The sequence below is a fragment of the Myotis yumanensis genome, unplaced genomic scaffold, assembly GCF_028538775.1.
Source record: "Myotis yumanensis isolate MYYU_CA2020_CCGP unplaced genomic scaffold, mMyoYum1.0.hap1 SCAF_9, whole genome shotgun sequence".
In the NCBI taxonomy this organism is placed as follows: domain Eukaryota; kingdom Metazoa; phylum Chordata; class Mammalia; order Chiroptera; family Vespertilionidae; genus Myotis; species Myotis yumanensis.
In genome coordinates, this window is record NW_027223760.1 from 1,297,326 (window position 1) to 1,316,784 (window position 19,459).

General features: G+C 44.2%; 1 protein-coding gene across 8 annotated transcripts in view; it reads left to right on the top strand.

Moving 5' to 3' along the window:
• LMBR1 (limb development membrane protein 1) overlaps window positions 1-19,459 on the top strand; it is a 129,505-nt gene that overhangs the window by 101,266 nt on the left and 8,780 nt on the right. For all 8 annotated transcript variants that reach the window (XM_070423574.1, XM_070423575.1, XM_070423576.1 and 5 more), the window contains one exon: window positions 1,542-1,608. In XM_070423574.1, the coding sequence (XP_070279675.1) occupies window positions 1,542-1,608 (67 nt within the window). The remainder of the gene's footprint in view (window positions 1-1,541; window positions 1,609-19,459) is intronic.

A 19,459-nucleotide genomic window follows, 5' to 3' on the forward strand; every position in this document is an offset into this window, starting at 1 on the left:
CTGCGCGCTTCCGCCGCAGCAGAGGCATTTGTAAATTGTGCAAACACAAACTGGAAGGTTTTCGTGTGGGAGCTGCCAGTGTGCCCTGTGTGGCTTGGACGACGTCCATTCACTTGTAAATGCGGAGGAGCCTAGCTTGTTAGCTGGCACAGAGGCTCTGAAAAGACGCTTTTCCTCCAAAGAAAATGCTCCGCTAATGAGTCACTTGGGCTGTGCTGACTGCACTTCAGGAAGCTCCTTTGAGATCTGAAGAACCTCTGTCGCTACAAGTAGTGGAGACAAAGTGTTTCAAATTTGAATAATTAAAGCAAGATGGAAGAGGCCTATTCAGAAACATTTTGCAATCTGAGGCTGATTTGACTTCCTACAATATGTCCTTGGCTACGGGAATAGCACAGGCTGTGGCACAATGGCTGCTGCTCTGTAAAATGTTCCCACCGGCTGAAATGAGGGGCAACTACAGGAGCTGCGGGCTTCTTTTATGTTATTAAATATTCCATATTGTTATCCTATTTTAAGAGGGAACTTATTTCCTATTCATCTATCGATGTACCTAACACACTGTGAGTTTTTGAAACTCTGAGCGTCTAGCTTAAGTGATCACAGGTCTGATCAGCATTTTCAGCTCTTATTTATTATGAAAGAACTAGAGGCCCGATGCACAAAATTCATGCAAGAGTAGGCCTTCCTTCCCCTAGCTGCTGGCACCGGCTTCCCTCTGGCACCCGGGACCTGGGCTTCCCTCGCAGCCCTGGCTTCGTCTGGAAGGTTGTCTGGAAGGATGTCTGGTCTAATTAGCATATTATGCTTTTATTATTATAGATAAGCATAGGGTACATTGAAAATGAATGACTAGAATGTATGTGTTTTGGATTTTGAGCTTTTTGATATTAAAATCTTATAACGTCAACATGTTAGAAGTAGATCTTATATAAATTGTGAGCAGTAGTTGGCTTTAAAAACAGAGTCAGATATTAAATGCATTAATTATTTAAAGAAATATATTTTTCTTGATTTCAGAGAGGAAGGGAGAGGGAGAGAGAGAGAGAAACATCAATGGTGAGACAGAATCATTGATCCCTGGCCCCTGCACACCCCACACTGGGAATCGAGCCTGCAATCAGAGTATGTGCCCTGACCAGGAATCGAACCATGACCTCCTGGTTCATAGGTTGATGCTCAACCACTGAGCCTGGCTGGCCGGGCTAGGCATTAATTCTTTTTCACTTGACAAGCAAGCTGTTTTGAAATTGGCAACATCAATCAATGATGTAAAATGCATTGTCTGAGGTGTAAAGTAACTTAAGTGTTCTGTAGCTTTATATTTGTGCCAGGCACTACCAATATTTTCTAGAACATACAGATAGGACGTTAACTGTCTATAGGCAGTTTCTTCTTATTTTTAAATTCTATTGTGAAGAGTGTGATTAAGAAGTTAGCAAGGTGCAGTAAGCACCTGGAGTGAACAGCTTCCCAGAGGGGATGGGTTCCATTTATCATCCCGTTGCATGACCGCCTGTTGCTCTTGTGTCTCCTGGCAGATCATTGGGAACTGCGTGTCGCTGCTGGTCCTGAGCTCCGCTCTGCCTGTGATGTCCAGAACCCTGGGTGAGTCCAAGTGGGATGTTCCACTCCACTCCACTCCTTCACTCCAGTTTCTAAAGATCATCCTTCGAGATACACCACTACCCTACTTCACGTCTTTACTCCTGTACTTCATGATTTAGGGCTACACCAGAAAGCGCTTTTATCAAACGAAGGCCACTTATTTTTTTAAATCCTAATAATATGTCTTCTCAAAACAGTGGACTTTTTTGTTCACTGACTAGTTAAGCTTTTGAGTCTCTAGTGAGGAAACTGATTTTTACTTTTAAAAATGTTTAATGTTTAGAAAATATTAAACTAATTTTGCTTAATATGAAATGTTTTAAAACATAATTGTATTTTAAAAAATTGAAAATCTGTCAGACTAATTTTAAGCTGCTCTGTGTCATGAAGTGGGCGTAAAGGCAGCGAGGTCTCGGAGAACCACGGGGACTTAAAGGGCAGCCTTTAGTTTAAGGATCTCACGTGCCTATCATCCTGTTTACAGAATTTTGATTCTCTAAAAGGAAAGCGTCCCACATTGTTCTAGTGGCTGGGGAGCTTCCTGTGGCCCCTCCCCGCCTGTAAAGCCCTATGGGCTCGGGATGCTCAGGGCTGGGCTAACTGTTACTCCGCGTGTTCAGTAGGAGCTCCGTTTTCCAGACTTAGGGTTTGACCTGAGAGTGTTCACCAACGATTAGGAAAAATCCCACCATTCAACCTCAGCAACTTGCTCACAACGAAAATGACAAGTCCGAGCTGCTTTTGTTTCAGCTGGTATATCGCATCATCATTTATTCAAGACCCACCCATCAGGGATGCGGGTGGTGCCAAAAAGCAGGCGTTATCCTCGTCTCTAATTCTCACAGGAATTTCATCTTTTAATAAAGAGTGAAATCTCCGATGAGTAGAGAGGGACCGCTCTCCACAAACCGACAGAGCTTGCTCACTCCTCACTCCTTTGTGTTTGCTTACAGGGCTTGTTATAGTTTTGACATCTGCTTATGGTGTGCTAATCTTGAAAATGCCAAAAATCTGCACTTTCGTTACTTGATTTGTAGCTAACTGTCATATGTATCATGACAGTCCAACAAATAATTTCTGTGTTATTACAGGTACCCTACCATTTGGTCACTTATGAAACCTACTGTGCTCTGTTATTTAAAATTGTTCATAGCAGTACTAGTATATACTTGTTTACAGAAGAAAATTACATGCTGAGTATAGTTTTAATACAAAGAAAATGAATGGCAAAATTTGCTTTTTTAAAGATCAACACATTAAATTCCTGAGTAGTTTGCCATAGAGATAAATAAAAAGGAGAAAAGGAAAGATGGAACAATTAAAAGGCAGCTAACAAATGCCCGGACCCAGCTGTCCAAACAGGATTAATGGCGTGCATTAGGGCGCAGTGGTCACATGCTCCGCCCGGCACAGCACGCACGCACTACCTGTTATGCCAGTGGCACTGAATAGATGAAAAGGAGTAAGTGCACTGAACAGAGTCACAGAGGCTTTTCACAGCGTTAAAAAAGCAAATTTCTAGACAAAAAGAATAAGCTTTATTTAGTATTATGGGAAATGCAAACTTGGGAGTTACTTTGTAATTCCTCGGTTAACTCTTTAGAAGTGAGTCTTTGATTTTAAGAAGATAAAATATAGGGAATTGTCATGACTATTATCCTACAGTATAACGGGACTTTGATTTACTGGCTGAAAAGCTTATCAGACCAGAATAGAGGGTGTGCTTAAGCACGGATTCCAGGCTGTGGCGTCTCCTCTCTGTCTCATGCCTCCCACAGGGAGATCCTGACCCCAGGAACTCAGCCCGCAGCAGCCCCCCACTCAGTTAAATGAGACGCGAAGCAACAAGGAGCCTCATCACCTCCATTACATGCAGCTCTTCTCTTAGTTTAATAGTTTTAAGTGATGATTATAAATTCAATTATAAATTGAAAATATATTGAAACCTGTATAAAAAATTAATTTGATGTTCTGGGAGGTTTTTTCTTTTAAATTTGCCAACTGCTACTGTTGCTGCGTGGTAGGCATAAACTGTAGCTTTAGACTTACATGTCTGGTGTGACATGACACTTTTATTAAGAAATTCCTTTGGAGCCGAAACCGGTTTGGCTCAGTGGATAGAGCGTCAGCCTGCGGACTGAGGGGTCCCAGGTTCGATTCCGGTCAGGGGCATGTACCTGGGTTGTGGGCACATCCCCAGTGGGAGATGTGCAGGAGGCAGCTGATCGATGTTTCTCTCTCATTGATGTTTCTAACTCTCTATCTCTCTCCCTTCCTCTCTGTAAAAAATCAATAAAATATATTAAAAAAAAAAAAAGAAATTCCTTTGGAATAGCTTCTTATATTTGAATATGGAAAACTGCACTAATTGAAAAATTAGTGCTAATTATGCTAATTTAAAAATGACCACTAAGTAGATTTTATAAGCATATCACTTGCCACAAGGTCTGTGAAAAAAATTTTGACCTTTTATTTTCAGTCAAATATAATTAATATAGATGATCGTTTTGTCACTTATAGGAAACACAAGACATCTGTGCTTAACATTGTTTATTCAAACTCTTTAAACCCTTTGCGAGCGAGTAATGACACTCCTGGAGTTGGTGACCAGACTGGCTGGCTGCATGGTCAGACTTCAGTTTTGAAGAATGCAACATCTGGGGGATTTGGTGTCCAGATATTCAGTAAACAAAGGGCTCTCAAGGTGATTAGAGGAGATGGTTGACAGGTGAAATTAGAACATGATCAGGCCTAGTAAATGACCTATGGATGGTGATTAGAGGAGATGGTTGACAGGTGAAATTAGAACATGATCAGGCCTAGTAAATGACCTATGGATGCCGGAGTTTTCTATAATAAAATATTTTAAAAGTAGCAGAGCATTTTGTAAGAACAGATTTTGTCTGGTTGCTGACATGTTCTTTTTTAAAAAAATATTTTTTTTTATTGATTTCAGAGAGGAAGGGAAGGAGAGAGAGAGAAATATCAATGATGAGTGAGAATCCTTGATCCGCTGCCTCCTACTGGGGATCGAGCCCGCAACCCCGCCATGTGCCTGAATGATTATTTTTTAATTGACCATATTGCTGTTTATTTTCTATTTGACCTGTCTCTTCTTTGTTCCCCTTTTTTATCCTTTATCTGCATTCTTACCTATTTAGTTGGCCTACTCGCTATAACTCCATTGTATTACTTGAATAGTTGTTTTATGGTTTATAGTATACATTTTATTATTATTATTTATATTTTTTTTATTGATTTGAGAGAGGAAGGGAGAGGGAGAGAGAGAGAAACATCAATGATGAGAGAGAATCATTGATCGGCTGCCTCCTGCACACCCCTACTGGGGATCGAGCCCATAACCCAGGCATGTGACCCTGACTGGAATCGAACCCGGGACCCTTCAGTCTGCAGGCCAACGCTCTATCCACTGAGCCAAACCAGCTAGGGCCATTATATTATTACTATTATTTTTAATAATTCTTTATTGTTGAAATTTTTATATATGTCCCCTTTTTCCTCTCATTGACCCCCCCTCCAGGCCGCCCCGCCACCCCCCATCCCCGCCCCAGGCCCTCACCGCCCTATTGTCTGTGTCCATGGGCCATGCATATCTGCATACAAGGTCTTTGGTTGATTATCTCCCACCCACCCACGCTCCACTGCCTTCCCTCTGAGATTCCGCACTCTGTTCCTTGCTTCCATGTCTCTGGATCCACTCCGTTCATCAGTTTGTTTTGTTATTTGGATTCCACATATGAGTGAGATCATGTGACACTTGTCTTTCTCTCACTGGCTTATTTCACTTAGCATGATACTCTCCAGGTCCCTCCATGCTGTCTCACAGGGTAAGAGATCCTTCTTTTTACTGCTGCAGAGTGTTCCCTGGTGTAAATGTTCCACAGCTTTTTTATCCACTCGTCTACTGATGGGCACTGGGGCTGTTTCCACATCTTAGCTATTGTGAATTGTGAATTGTGCTGCTATGAACATAGGGGTGTGTACATTCTTTCTGATTGGTGCTTCGGGTTTCTTAGGATATATATTCCTAGAAGTCAGATCACTGGGTCAAATGGGAGTTCCATATTTAATTTTCTGAGGAAACACCATACTGTGTTCCATAATGGCTGCATCAGTCTACATTCCCACCAGCAATGTACGAGGGTTCCCTTTTCTCCACATCCTTGCCAGCACTTGTCCTTTGTTAATTTGTTGATGGTAGCCATTCTGACAGGTGTGAGGTGATACCTCATTGTCATTTTAATTTGCATCTCTCTGATGATCAGTGACTTTGAGCATTTTGTCATGTCTCTCGGCCATCTGTATGTCCTCTTTGGAGAAGTGTTTATTTAGGTCCTTTGCCATTTTTTTTTTACTGGATTGTTTGTCTTCCTTTTGTTGAGTTGTATGAGTTCCTTATATATTTTGGATATTAACCCTTTATCAGATGTATCATCACCAAATATGTTCTCCCATAGCATGGGTTCTCTTTTCATTTTGTTGATGGTTTCTTTTGCTGTGCAGAAGCTTTTTATTTTGATGTAGTCCCATTTATTTTCTCCTTAGTTTCCTTTGTCTCAGGAGATCTATAATAATAAAAGCCTAAGCGACCATCGCAACAGAACAGACGACTGAACAGGCTGCGTGGGGCAACCAGGCCGGCAGGGGGGTTAGTGAGCAGCATGCTGCATGGGGCGACCAGGCCAGCAGGGGGGTTAGTGAGGGGCAACCAAACAATCGAACAGCAGGCTACATGGGGTGACCTGGCCAACGGGGGGGCGGGGGGGGGCAGTTGGGGGTGACCATGCAGGCGGGGGAGGGCAGTGAGGGGCGACCAAACGACTGAGCAGAAGGCTGCGTGGGGTGACCAGGCCGTCAGGGGAGGGGCAGTGAGGGGCGACCAAACAACCCAACAGCAGGCTGTGTGGGGTGACCAAGTTGGCAGGGGGGTTAGTGAGGGGCGACCAAAGGACTGAGCAGCAGGCTGCGTGGGGCGACCAGGCCTGCAGGGGGGGCAGTTGGGGGCGACCAGGCAGGCAGGGGGTAGGGGCAGTAAGGGGCCACCAGGCCGGTGGGGGGGAGAAGTTGGGGGAGACCAGGCCAGCAGGGGGGGGACAGTTGGGGGTGATTAGGCCGGTAGTGGGGGCTGTTGGGGGTGACCAGGCCAGCATAGGGGATAATTAGGGGTGATCAGGCAGGCAGTCAGGTGAGAAGTTAGGAGCCAGTGGTCCCGGATTTGAGAGGGATGTCCGAGGGGTCCCGGATTGGAGAAGGTGCAGGCTGGGCTGAGGGAACCCCACCCTCCCGTGCACAAATTTTGTGCACTGGGCCACTAGTATATCTATAAACATATTGCTATGAGAGATGTCTGAGATTTTGCTGCCTGTGGTTTCTTCTAGGATTTTTATGGTTTGACGACTTACATTTAAGTCCTTTATCCATTTTAAGTTTATTCTTGTGTATGGTGTAAGTTGATGGTCTAGTTTCATTTTTTTGCATGTATCTGTCCAATTTTCCCAGCACCATTTATTGAAGAGACTCTCTTGACTCCATTGTATGCTCTTGCCTCCTTTGTTAAATGTTAATTAAGTGAAATGGCTTGGGTCAATTTTGGGGTTCTCTGTTCTTTTCCATTGATTGATACCTGTTCTTGTGCCACTACCAGGCTGTTTTGATTATGGTGGCTTTGTAGTATAACTTGAAATCTGGTATTGTGATTCCTTCAATTTTGTTTTTCTTTCTCAAAATTGCTGCAGCTATTCGGGGTCTTTTTGATTCCATATAAATTTTTGGAGTATTTGTTCTAGATCTGTGAAATATGCCATTGGTATTTTAATAGGGATGGCATTGAATCTGTAGAGTGCCTTGGGTAGTATGGACATTTTAATAATGTTGATTCTACCAATCCATGCACACGGAATATTCTTCTACTTTTTTATATCTTCTTCTATCTCTTTTTTCAATGTTCTGTAGTTTTCTGAATACAGATCTTTTGCCTCCTTGGTTAAGTTTATTCCTAAGTAACTTAATTTCTTTTGTTGCAATGGGATTGTTCGTTTAGTTTCTCTTTGTGAGAATTTATTATTGGTGTATTAAAAAACCATTGATTTTTGGGTGTTGATTTTGTATCCTACTACATTGCCAAGTTTATTTATTAAATCTAGTAGTTTTTTGTTGGAGTCTTTAGGGTTTTCTATGTACAATATCATGTCATCTGTGAATAATGAGAGTTTTACTTCCTCCTTTCCAATTTGGATGCCTTTTTTTTCTTCTTCTTGTCTGATCGCTGTGGTTAGAACTTCCTGTACTCTGTTGAATAGAGTGGTGAAAACGGACATGCCTGTCTTATTCCTGTTCTTAGGGGAAATGCTGTTAGTTTTTGTCTGTAGGCTTGTCATATATGGCCTTTATCATGTTAAGAGTTTTTATCAAAATGGATGCTGGATTTTGGCGAATGCTTTTTCTGCATCTATCGATGTGATCATATGATTTTTGTCTTTCAATTTGTTTATATGATGTATCACGTTTATTGATTTGCAAATATTATACCAGCCTTGCATCCCTGGAATAAGTCCCACTTGGTCATGGTATATGATCTTTTTAATATATTGCTGGATGTGATTCGCTAATAGGTTATTGAGGATTTTCGTATCTATGTTCATCCGGGATATTGTCTTATAATGGTCTTTCTTTGTAGTGTCTTTATCTGGTTTTGGAATTAGGATAATGCTGGCCTCATATAAAGAGTTTGAAAGCGTTCCTTCCTCTTGGATTTTCTGAAATAGTTTGAGGGGTATAGGTGTTAGTTCTTCTTTGAATGTTTGATAAAACTCCCCTGTGAAGCCGTCTGACCTGGGCTTTTGTTTGCTGGGAGTTTTTTGATTACTGCTTCTATTTCATCAGTTGTTATTGGCCTAATCAGGTTTTCTGATTCCTCCTGATTCAGTTTTGGGAGATTGTATTTTTCTAGGAATTTTTCCATTCCATCCACATTGTCCAGGTTGTTGGCATATAGTTCTTCATAGTATTTTCTTATAATCCTTTGTATTTCTGTGGTGTCAGTGGTTATTTCTCCATTTTTGTTTGTGATTTTATTTACTTGGGTCCTCTCTCTTTGTTTCTTGATGAGTCTGGCTAATGGTTTATCAGTTTTGTTTATCCTTTCAAAGAACCAGTTGTTGGTTTCATTGATTTTTTTGTATTGTTTTTTTAGCCTCTATGTCATTTATTTCTGCTCTAATCTTTATTATTTTCTTTCTTCTACTTACTCTGGGCTTTTCTTGTTTTCTCTTTCTAATTCTTTAAGTGAAATAGTTTATTGTTTAAGTTAAATAGTTAGGGTTAAATAGTTGTTTTTTCTTGTTTTTTTGAGGTAGGTCTGTAGTGCTATAAGTTTGTATATGAACTTCCCTCTCGGGACTGCCTTTGCTGTGTCCCAGAGATTTGGGGTTGTTTTGTGTTCATTTCATTTGTTTCCGTGAAGTTTTTGATTTCTTTCTGGATCTCGTTGGTAACCCATTCGTTGTTTAATAACATGCTATTTCGCCTCCATGTGTTTGAATGTTTTTGGGTGTTTTTACTGTAGTTAATTTCTAATTTTATTCCACTGTGATCTGAGAAAATACTTGATAGAATTTCAGTCTCCTTGAACAAGTAGAGACTTGTTTTGTGTCCTAACATGTGGTTTATCTTTGTGAATGATCCATGTGCACTTGAGAAGAATGTATATCCTGCAGCTTTGGGGTGAAATATTCTATAAATGTCTATTACATCCATCTGATCCAGTGGGGTCCTTTAGAGTCACTGTTTCCTTGTTAGGTTTTTTTTGGAAGATCTATCCAGTGAAGTCAGTGGAGTGTTAAAGTCCCCTACTATGACTGTATTGTTGTCGATCTCACCCATAAAGTTCTCTAGAAGTTTTTTTAAAATATATTTAGGTGCTTCTATGTTGGGTGCAGGATTACCAAGGTTATATCCTCTTATTGGATCAATCCTTTTAGTATTATGTAGTGACTTTTGTTGTCTCTTGTGATTGCCTTCATTTTGAAGTCTATTTTGTTGGATATGAGTATTGCCACTCCAGCTTTTTCTTCTTTTCCATTTGCATGGAAAAAATTTTTCATCCCTTTTACTCTCATCCCGTGTGTGTCTTTTGTTTTGAGGTGGGTCTCTTGTAGACAGCATATAGTTGGGTCATGTTTTTATATTCATTTAGCTACCCTATGCCTTTTGATTGGAGCATTTAATCCAGTAACATTGAGAGTTTTACTGACAGGTACTTATTCATTGCCATTTTAATTCTGTATGGCTAGGTTTCTCTCTCTGTTTCTTCTTCTCATTACAGCAATCCCTTTAGCATTTCTTGTAACACCAGTATAAGCCCCCCCACTTTTTTTTTTGTCTTGGAAGCTCTTTATTTGACCTTCTATTTTGAATAATAGCCTTGCTGGATATAGTAATCTTGGTCTCAGATCCTTGCTTTCCATTACCTTGAGTACTTATGCCATTCCCTTCTGGCCTGTAGAGTTTCTGATGAGAAATCAGGTGTCAACCTTATGGGAGCTCCTTTGTAGGTAACAGTTTTTTTTTTCTCTTGCTGCCTTTAAGATTTCTCTTTGTCTTTAATTTTTGGCATTTTAATTATGGTGTGTCTGGGCATAGGCCTGTTTGGGTTCTTCTTGCTTGGGGTTCTCTGTGCCTCCTGAACTTGTGTGACTTTTTCCTTTACCAGGTTAGGGAAATTTTCTGCCATTATTTCTTCACACACATTCTGTATTTCTTTCTCCCTTTCTGCCTCTTCTGGCACACCTGCTATTCTAATGTTATGTTTCCCACAGCTCCCTTAAGCTGTCCTCCTGTTTTTTAATTGTTTTTTTCTCTTTGGTTCTCTAATTGAGTGATATTTTTCTACCCTGTCTTCTAATTTTCTGATTCAATCCTCATTGTCCCCTAATCTGCTGTGCATTCCTTTTCTTGTGTTCTTTATTTGTGTTATGTCATTCTTTATCTCAGATTATTCTTTTTTCATGATTACTATATCTTTTTTCATGCTGGTGGGCATCTTTACCATCATTACTCTGAACTCTGTTTCAGATAAATTTCTTATCTCTGCTTCATTTATCTCTTCTTCTAGAGAATTCTCTTATTCTGTCATTTAGGGGTTGTTTTTATATCTCCTTATTTTGGCTGTCTGTCTGGGTTTGTGACTATGTATGAGGTAGATCGTCTATGCCAAGCATGTCAGACTCAAAGGCTAATGGGCCAAATAAGCAAGGTTTAAGTTTATGTGGACTGCAAAAAAACCAAAAGCTTCAATTTTCATGGATATGTAGGTTTATTTAGATAGAGACATGCTGAATACAAAGGGCTTAAATAAATGAGTCATCGTTAACATAAAATAACACTTTAATAAAAATTGATATTTTTTCTTGAACATTAACTTACCAGACACTGAATAACTGCACAAATTAATAAGCATAACGCAAATAAACCTATTTTTCTTGTTCTCCGAAAGCGAAATATTTCCTGTTGCGCACACCAAACAAGTCAGTCCAAGACTAATGACGTGGCAGTCGGCTGCTAAAGTATTCGCTGCTAGATTTAGGGGAGAGAAATGGTGCACCTGCCATAAGGCTCGTAAGGGAAATGAATGCAACACGATTATAGTAATCAGTCATTAGCGAACGTAGTAGTTCATTATTAATAACTAGAGGCCTGGAGTACAAAATGAATTCATGCATGGGTGGCGTCCGGCTGCCCGCCCCCGATTGAAGTGCGGCGGGGGTGGGGAGGGGGAGGGGCGAACGGGGGCTGGGCCAGTGGGTGGAGTTATTTCTGTCAAAGATCTTTGCAGGATGCATACACGTTTGCTGTTGACTTTTGGATGAGTTGAAGCTTCAAAGGCGCTTCAATGTCAGGGACACTTACAGCTTCTGTTTCTAAACCTCCCCCTAGTCAGGTCATGTGGGTTAGTTCCCTGCTGACAAGCCCTCTAAAGAGAGGCCGTGGTGTGATGTGGCTGCCCTCTTTGGTAGGAAGCAGTGGAGAGAGAATGCAGGAAGATGGTGGTTGTGCTGGACACCTCTCCTGGACACCTGACTGACGGTGCTGACCGTGAGCAGTTTTCCTCCTGATCACTTGTCATTCAGGTTCCTGGTCTATGAAGGCTGGAGAGTGTTTACTTACTTAGAATCACTGAAGGTCACACTTCAGTGATTGGGAGTGGGCCGGGGGAGATGGTCGTGGGCGGGGCCAGCAGGATGGAGGGGCCGCAGGCAGGCTGGCCTGGCCCAACCCCGATCAGGCTGGTTGGTCACTGCAATGCGTGTCATAGCCACTGGTCATTCTGGTCGTTCTGCTGTTTGGGCGCTTGGCTTTCATATATATATATATATATATATATATATATATATATATATAATGTATAACAGGATATTGTAAAAATTAAGTTATGAAATTTTTATTAAAATGTTTCTTATATACTGTTATATTGGCTGGGCTGCAAAAATATTCATTGCGAACCACGGGCCATGAGTTTGACATACTTGCTTTACGCCTCTTAATCTCTTCTTTAGGGCAGTGTTAAATGCTGTTTCTGACTGATTAGATCAGGCAAAGACTCAAAGCTTCCAGAGATCGCTTCTGCCTACAGACGGATAGGATTCAGATATGAATTGCCCCAGGCAATCATCCTCAGGTGTGGAGACTTTTTTCCAACAGGGTGGGGCAGTTGCTTCTGCCTGAAGGCTAGTTGTTATTTATAGTCTCTGAAGTGCCTCAGGGAAAATTGTTTTCCAATAGGGTATGTCATTGTCTTCCCCCAGGCATGGCAAATGTCTATTTGGCAAAGATGTCCTCTGCTACATGAGGGAATGACTCAGCACAGGAAACCGGGGGTGTCTGCCTTCTGAGTTCTATGCTCCCAGTTCCTAGTCCTGGGTTTTGCTCATATAGCTCCAGTCCACTTCACCCTCCCTCTGCTGGAGCACAAGGTGGGTGGCTCCACAGGGAATTTTGTGCATTGGCCCTTTAAGAGGGTGCCTGAATTCCTAGCTCTCTCCCTGGCAGACAGCACCCCACTGCTTTTCATAGCCAAATATTATGGGGTGCCCTCTTCAGTTCTGGTGCTCTCTGCTGGAGGGCCCAGCTTGGGGATTAGGTCCCAGAGTTCTCAGTGGCTGCCCCGCCACAGCTGAGATATCTCTCCAGGACTCAGCTGCTGTCTATGGGCGCCTAGCCAGCCCTTTTGCACCTCTGCCCCTCCCACCAGTCTCTATGCCATCTCCACTTTCAGTCCTCAGGCATCAGGGTTCTCTCCTGTGAGTCTTCTGTTGATTATTCAGGAAGTTTTTCCTTTGAAACAGCATGGATAGAACTGCAGACTATCAGCAGTGATAATTTAAAAGAAGGCTAGGATAGGAGGGTAGGCAAAGCTCCTTCTATCAGCTAGCTGCTTGTCCCAAGTCCTTAATCTATAGTATACATTTTAAACTTATCACAGTCTACCTTCAGGTTATAGTTGGTATAAGAACCTTATAACAATAGACGATTGATCCTTGAAGAACATAGGAGCTGCGGGTGCCAAACCACTGCACAGTCAAAAATCCACATATAACTTTTGACTCCCCCAGAATTTATTTGTTCTTATGGGATTGGTTCCAGGATCCCCCCAGATACCAAAATCAGCAGATGCTTAAGTCCCATATATAAAAAGGTATAGATCAATGCATACAGCCAGCCCTCAGATTTCCAACTGGGATCAAAAACAGTACAGGTGTTTATTTAAAAAAATCTGTCTATAAGTGGGCCTACACAGTTCAAACCTGTGTTCCATTTTTTCCCTGTCAGCTTTTGTGCTACTGTTGTCATACATTTTACTTGTACACGTTATAAACCCCACTAGAGGCCCAGTGCACGAAATTCATGCACTTGAGGGGGGGTCCCTCAACCTGGCCTGTTCCCTCTCCTGGGGAGTGGGCCTAAGCTGGCAGGCAGACATCTCTCTCGCAGTCCGGGACCACTTGCTCTTTACAACCCACCTGCTCGCTGTTCCTTACCACTCAGCTCACTGCTCCTTAGTGTGAGGTCGGCCTCTGGCTGAGCAGGGGAAGCACACTGACCTCCAGGGGGCAGCTCCTGTGTTGAGCGTCTGCCCCTGGTGGTCAGTATGCATCATAGTGACCCGTCATTCTGGTCGTTCCGCTGTAATGGTCACTTAGGCTTTTATTATATACTAGAGGCCCGGTGCACAAAAATTTGTGCACTCGCGGGGGGGGGGGGGTGGTGTCCCTCAGCCCGGCCTGTGCCCTCTCGCAGTCTGGGACCCCTCGGGAGATAATGACCTGCTGGCTTAGGCCTGCTCCTGGGTGGCAGAGGGCAGGCCCGATCCCTAGGTGCAGCCCCTGGTCGGGCTCAGAGCAGGGCTGATTGGGGAGTTGGGGCGCCGCCCCCTGTCATGCACAGAGCAGGGCGGATTGGGAGGTTGCGATGCCACCCTCAGTCATACTCAGGGTAGGGCCGATTGTGGGGTTGGGGCACCGCCCCCTGTCACACTCAAGGCAGGGTCGATGGGGAGGTTGCAGCGCCACCCCCTGTCATGCACAGAGCAGGGCCAATCAGGGGGTTGGGGCACTGCCCCCTGTCACTCACAGAGCAGGACCCATCAGGGGGCTGGGGAGCTCCCCCCTGTCATGCACAGAGCAGGGCCGATCAGGGGGTTGGGGAGCTCCCCCTGTCATGCACAGAGCAGGGCCGATCAGGGGGTTGAGGAGCTCCCCCCTGTCACTCACAGAGTAGGGCCGATAGGGGAGTTAGGGCACTGCCCCCTGTCACACACAGAGCAGGACGGATCAGGGGGTTGGGGCACCGCCCTCTATCACCCACAGAGCAGGGCCATTCAGGGGGTTGGGGTGCCGCCACTGTCACACTCAGGGCAGGGCCAATGGGGAGGTTATGGCTCTACCCTGTCACACACAGAGCAGGGCCCGTGGGGGGTTGGGGGGGGGTTGAGGCACCGCACCCTGTCACACACAGAGCAGGGCCGATCAGGGGGTTGGGACGCCGCACCCTGTCACACACAGAGTCGCAGGGCGATCAGGGGGTTTGGGCGCTGCCCCCTGTCACGCTGATCCGGTGCCAGGAGGCCTCGCGGCTCCTCTGATCCTGGTGCTGGGAGGCATATTACCCTTTTACTATATAGGTTAGAGGCCTGGGGGCCGGCTGGTTTGCCCTGAAGGGTGTCCTGGATCAGGGTGGGGGTCCCCACTGGGGTGCCTGGCCAGTCTGGGTGAGGGGCTGAGGGCTGCCTTCAGGCTGGCGGTTGACTGAAGCTCCCAACCGCTCCTTTTTTTCTTTTTTTTTTTTTTTATTCTGGGCCAGCTTTAGCTCTGGCTCTAGCTCTGAGGCCTCGGCTGCTGAAAGCTGGTATCTGGTTTGTTTGCGTTCTATAATTGAAACAATGTATAACTCCAGCTCTGAGATCCCGGAGGCTGAAAGCTGGTTTCTGGGGTTTTGTTTAGCTTCTATATTTGTTACAAAATTTCAAACTGCCAGCTCAGAGGCCGGCAAGGCAGGCGGGGAGCGTTGGAGTCCGCCAGTCACTGGAGCAAGCAAGCCTCATGTTCGCTTCCAGCTGCCTGGCTGCTGGCCGCCATCTTGGCTGACAGTTAATTTGCATATACTCACTGATTAGCCAATGAAAAGGGTAGTGGTCGTACGCTAATTACCATGTTTCTCTTTTATTAGTGTAGATACTAGAGGCCCAGTGCACAAAAATTTGTGCACTCGGGGGGAGGGGGTCCCTCAGCCCGGTCTGTGCCCTCTCGCAGTCTGGGACCCCTCGGGGGATGACCACCTGCTGGCTTAGGCCTGCTCCCTGGGGGGATTGGGCCTAAGCTGGCAATCATACATCCCTCTGGCAGCCCGGCAGCCCTCGGGGGATGTCCACTTGCCAGCGGGGAGCAGACCTAAGCTGCAGTCGGATATCCTTAGCGCTGCTGAGGAGGCAGGAGAGGCTCCCACCACCACTGCTGTACTGGCAGCCATCAGCCTGGCTTGTGGCTGAGCAGAGCTCCCCCATGTGGGAGCGCACTGACCACCAGAGGGCAGCTTCTGCATTGAGCATCTGCCCCCTGGTGGTCAGTGTGTGTCATAGTGACCAGTCATTCCCAGTCTTTCTGCTGTTAGGGTCAATTTGCATATTACCCTTTTAATATATAGGATAGAGGCCTGGTGCACAGGTGGGGGCTGGCTAGTTTGCTCTGAAGGGTGTCCCGGATCAGGGTGGGGGTCCCGCTTGGGTGCCTGGCCAGCCTGGATGAGGGGCTGATGGCTGTTTTCAGGCTGGCCACACCCCCTTCAGGGTGGGGGTCCCCACTGGGGTGCCTGGCCAGTCTGGGTGAGGGGCTGAGGGCTCTTTTCAGGCTGGCTGGCAACTGAAGCTCCTAGCCTCTCCTTTTCTTCTTTTTTTTTTAAATTCTGGGATTTATTTACCTTCTATAATTGAAACTTTGTTGCCGTCACTGGAGCTGAGAGCTGGCTCTTGCTCACTCCAGCTCTGAGGCCACGGCCTGCTGAAAGCAGGTGTCTGGGGTTTGTTTAGCTTCTATAATTGAAACTTTGTTGCTTTCGGAGCTTAGATCCGGGCCGCGGCAGGCGGGGAACCTTGGCTTCCTCCATCACTGGAGCAAGCAAGCCTCCTGTTCGCTTCAGCTGCGTGGCTGCAGGCCACCATCTTGGTTGGCGGTTAATTTGCATATCTCCCTGATTAGCCCATGGGAAGCATAGTGAAGGTACGGTCAATTACCCTTTTTGTCTTTTATTAGATAGGACTAGAGGCCCGTTGCACGAAGAGATTCGTGCAATAGGCCTTCCCTTCCCCTGTCTGCCGGCACAGGTTTTCCTCCGGCACCCGGGACCCAGGACTTCACTGCTCCACCCAGAGCCTTCAGTTTTAGCGGCTCCAGCCAGAGCCTTCAGTCTTCCCTCCGCCGCTTCGCGCCTATGTATGTAAATTAACCCCCATCTTTGTTGGGTTAATTTGCATACTCTCCTGATTGGCTGGTGAGCATAGCAGAGGGATGGTGAATTTACATGTTTGTCTATTATTAGGTAAGATGGTACATTATTTTTATTTTTGCTTCAAACAATGATCTTTTTTTTTTATTAAATCTTTATTGTTCAGATTATTACATTTGTTCCTCTTCTCCCCCCCCCATAACTCCACTCCTCCCAGTTCCCGCCCCACCCTCCGCCCTCACTCCCCACCCACTGTCCTCATCCATAGGTGCACGATTTTTGTCCAGTCTCTTCCCGCATCTCCCACTCCCCTTTCCCCCCCAAGAACAGTCAGTCCATTCCCTTTCTATGTCCCTGATTCATTATAATCACCAGTTCATTCTGTACATCAGATTATCTATTCACTTGATTCTTAGATTCACTTGTTGATAGATGCATATTTGTTGTTCACAATTCGTATCTTTACCTTTTTCATCTTCCTCTTCTTAAAGGATACCGATCAGCATTTCGTATAATACTGGTTTAGTGGTGATGAACTCCTTTAGCTTTTCCTTATCTGTGAAGCTCTTTATCTGACCTTCAATTCTGAATGATAGCTTTGCTGGATAAAGTACTCTTGGTTGTAGGTTCTTGGTATTCATCACTTTGAATATTTCTTGCCACTCCCTTCTGGCCTGCAAAGTTTCTGTTGTGAAATCAGCTGACAGTCGTATGGGTATTCCCTTGTAAGTAACTGAGTTTCTTTCTCTTGCTGCTTTTAAGATTCTCTCTTTGTCTTTTGCTCTTGGCATTTTAATGATGATGTGTCTTGGTGTGGTCCTCTTTGGATTCCTTTTGTTTGGGGTTCTCTGCGCTTCCTGGACTTGGAAGTCTATTTCTTTCACCAGGTGGGGGAAGTTTTCTGTCATTATTTCTTCAAATAGGTTTTTAATATCTTGCTCTCTCTCATCTTCTGGTACCCCTATAATTCTGATGTTGGTACGTTTGAAGCTGTCCCAGAGGCTCCTTACACTATCTTCGCATTTTTGGGTTCTTTTTTCATTTTGCTTTTCCGGTTGGGTGTTTCTCGGTTCTTCGCATTTCAAATCTTTGACTTGATTCTTGTGCTCCTCTGGTTTGCTGTTGGGAGTCTGTATAATATTCTTTATTTCAGTCAGTGTATGCTTACTTTCTAGATGGTCCTTTATCACACCATCGAGGGTCTCATTAGATTTCCTGTACATCTCATCAAGTTTATCGACAGACTCTAGAAGCCTCTTGAGAGACCTCAAAAGTGTGGTTCTGAACTCAATATCCTCCCTTGATAGTTTTGTCCTGTTTCTTTGTCTCCGCATTTTTTACGCTTTCTTGGTACACCCCCTAGTGGTCTTTGTGCACAGTCTTATTGTAGTTAAGCCTTGATTGTTATAGTTAATACTAGAGGGATTTGACCTCCAGGCCGACTGGCTGTGATAATCAGCTGTGTTTGCAGTGGAAGAACTTGTGTCCTTTAGGGAGGTGCTAATCTAGCCTTTGCCTGAGGCTATCTGGCAAATGCCTCTGTGCAGGGCTTGGGTGGGGCGGGTCCCACGGGATCAACAGGGCGGAGGAGGGAGCAGTTATGGCTGCTCTCAGTCCGTGCCCAGGGGTTCTGCCTCTCTGTCCCAGCAACAGCTGCAAACCTCGGAGGGACCGTAGCCAGACAGTCCTGCTTCTCCCGTTTGGGTCTGGGTCCCTAGAGACTCACCCGGATCTGGAGCTCTGAGTCTGAGGCTCCCTCCGGATTGAAACAGACAACCGCGCCCTCAGCCACCAGCCCGCGCCGCGCGCACTCCGCACCTTAGTATTTTACTTCAGCACTGCGCCTCCTTTGATTCTCGGTTCCTCCTAGTTGTAGAACTTCCATTCAGCCAGCCTTCCTGTGGTTCTGGATGATGTCCGTTCGGTCTTTTAGTTGTATTTTTGAAGTGGTTGTTCGAGGCAGCAAACTCCAGCGTTAACCTATTCTGCCATCTTGGTTTCTCCTCAAACAATGATCTTTTACAGAGATTTCAAACTAAAAATTTTTTTCTGTGTAGCCACATAGTAATCATTTCTGTTACTCTTCAGTTCTTTATGTAGAACCAGATCTTCCTTCTGGTAGCATTTTCCTTCTGCCAGGAAGACTGTCTTTAACATTCCTTGTAATGCACGTTTGCTAGTGATGGATTCTTTCAGCTTGATGTATGTGTGAAATGTTTTTATTTTGCCCTATTTTTTTAAAAGATATTTTTGCTGGTATAGAATTTAAGATTGACTTATTTTTTCTTCAGTATTTTAAAGGTGTTACTTAACTGTTTTCTCATTTGCATAGTTTTTGACAAGAAAGCTTGTGATCATTATCTTTTTTAATGTGACCTTTTAAAAAATTTGACTGCTTATAAAATTTTTCTTACCACTTAAACAGTTTGATTATGATGTGCCTTGGTTTAGTTTTCTTCTGTATCTTGTACATAGAGTTTATTGAGCTTCTTTGATCTATCGGTATAGTTTTCATCAAATTTGGAAGATGTTCAGCCATTATTTCTTCAAATGTATTTTCCATTCTCACTTCCCTCTCCTTTAAGAATTGTCACCACAAGCACATTAGGAATTTGAAATTAATTCACAGGTCACTGATGCTCTGTTAATTTTGGTCTTGTTTTGCTTTCTGTGTTTCATTTTGAATAGTTTCCATTGATGTGTCTTCAAGTCTACTAATTTCTTCCTTTGCAGTGTCAAATCTGTCATTAGTCCCTTCTGTTGTGTGTTTTATATCTTATACTTTAATTTTCTTCTGTAGAAGGCCAACTTGGATCTGTTTTATATTTTCCATGCC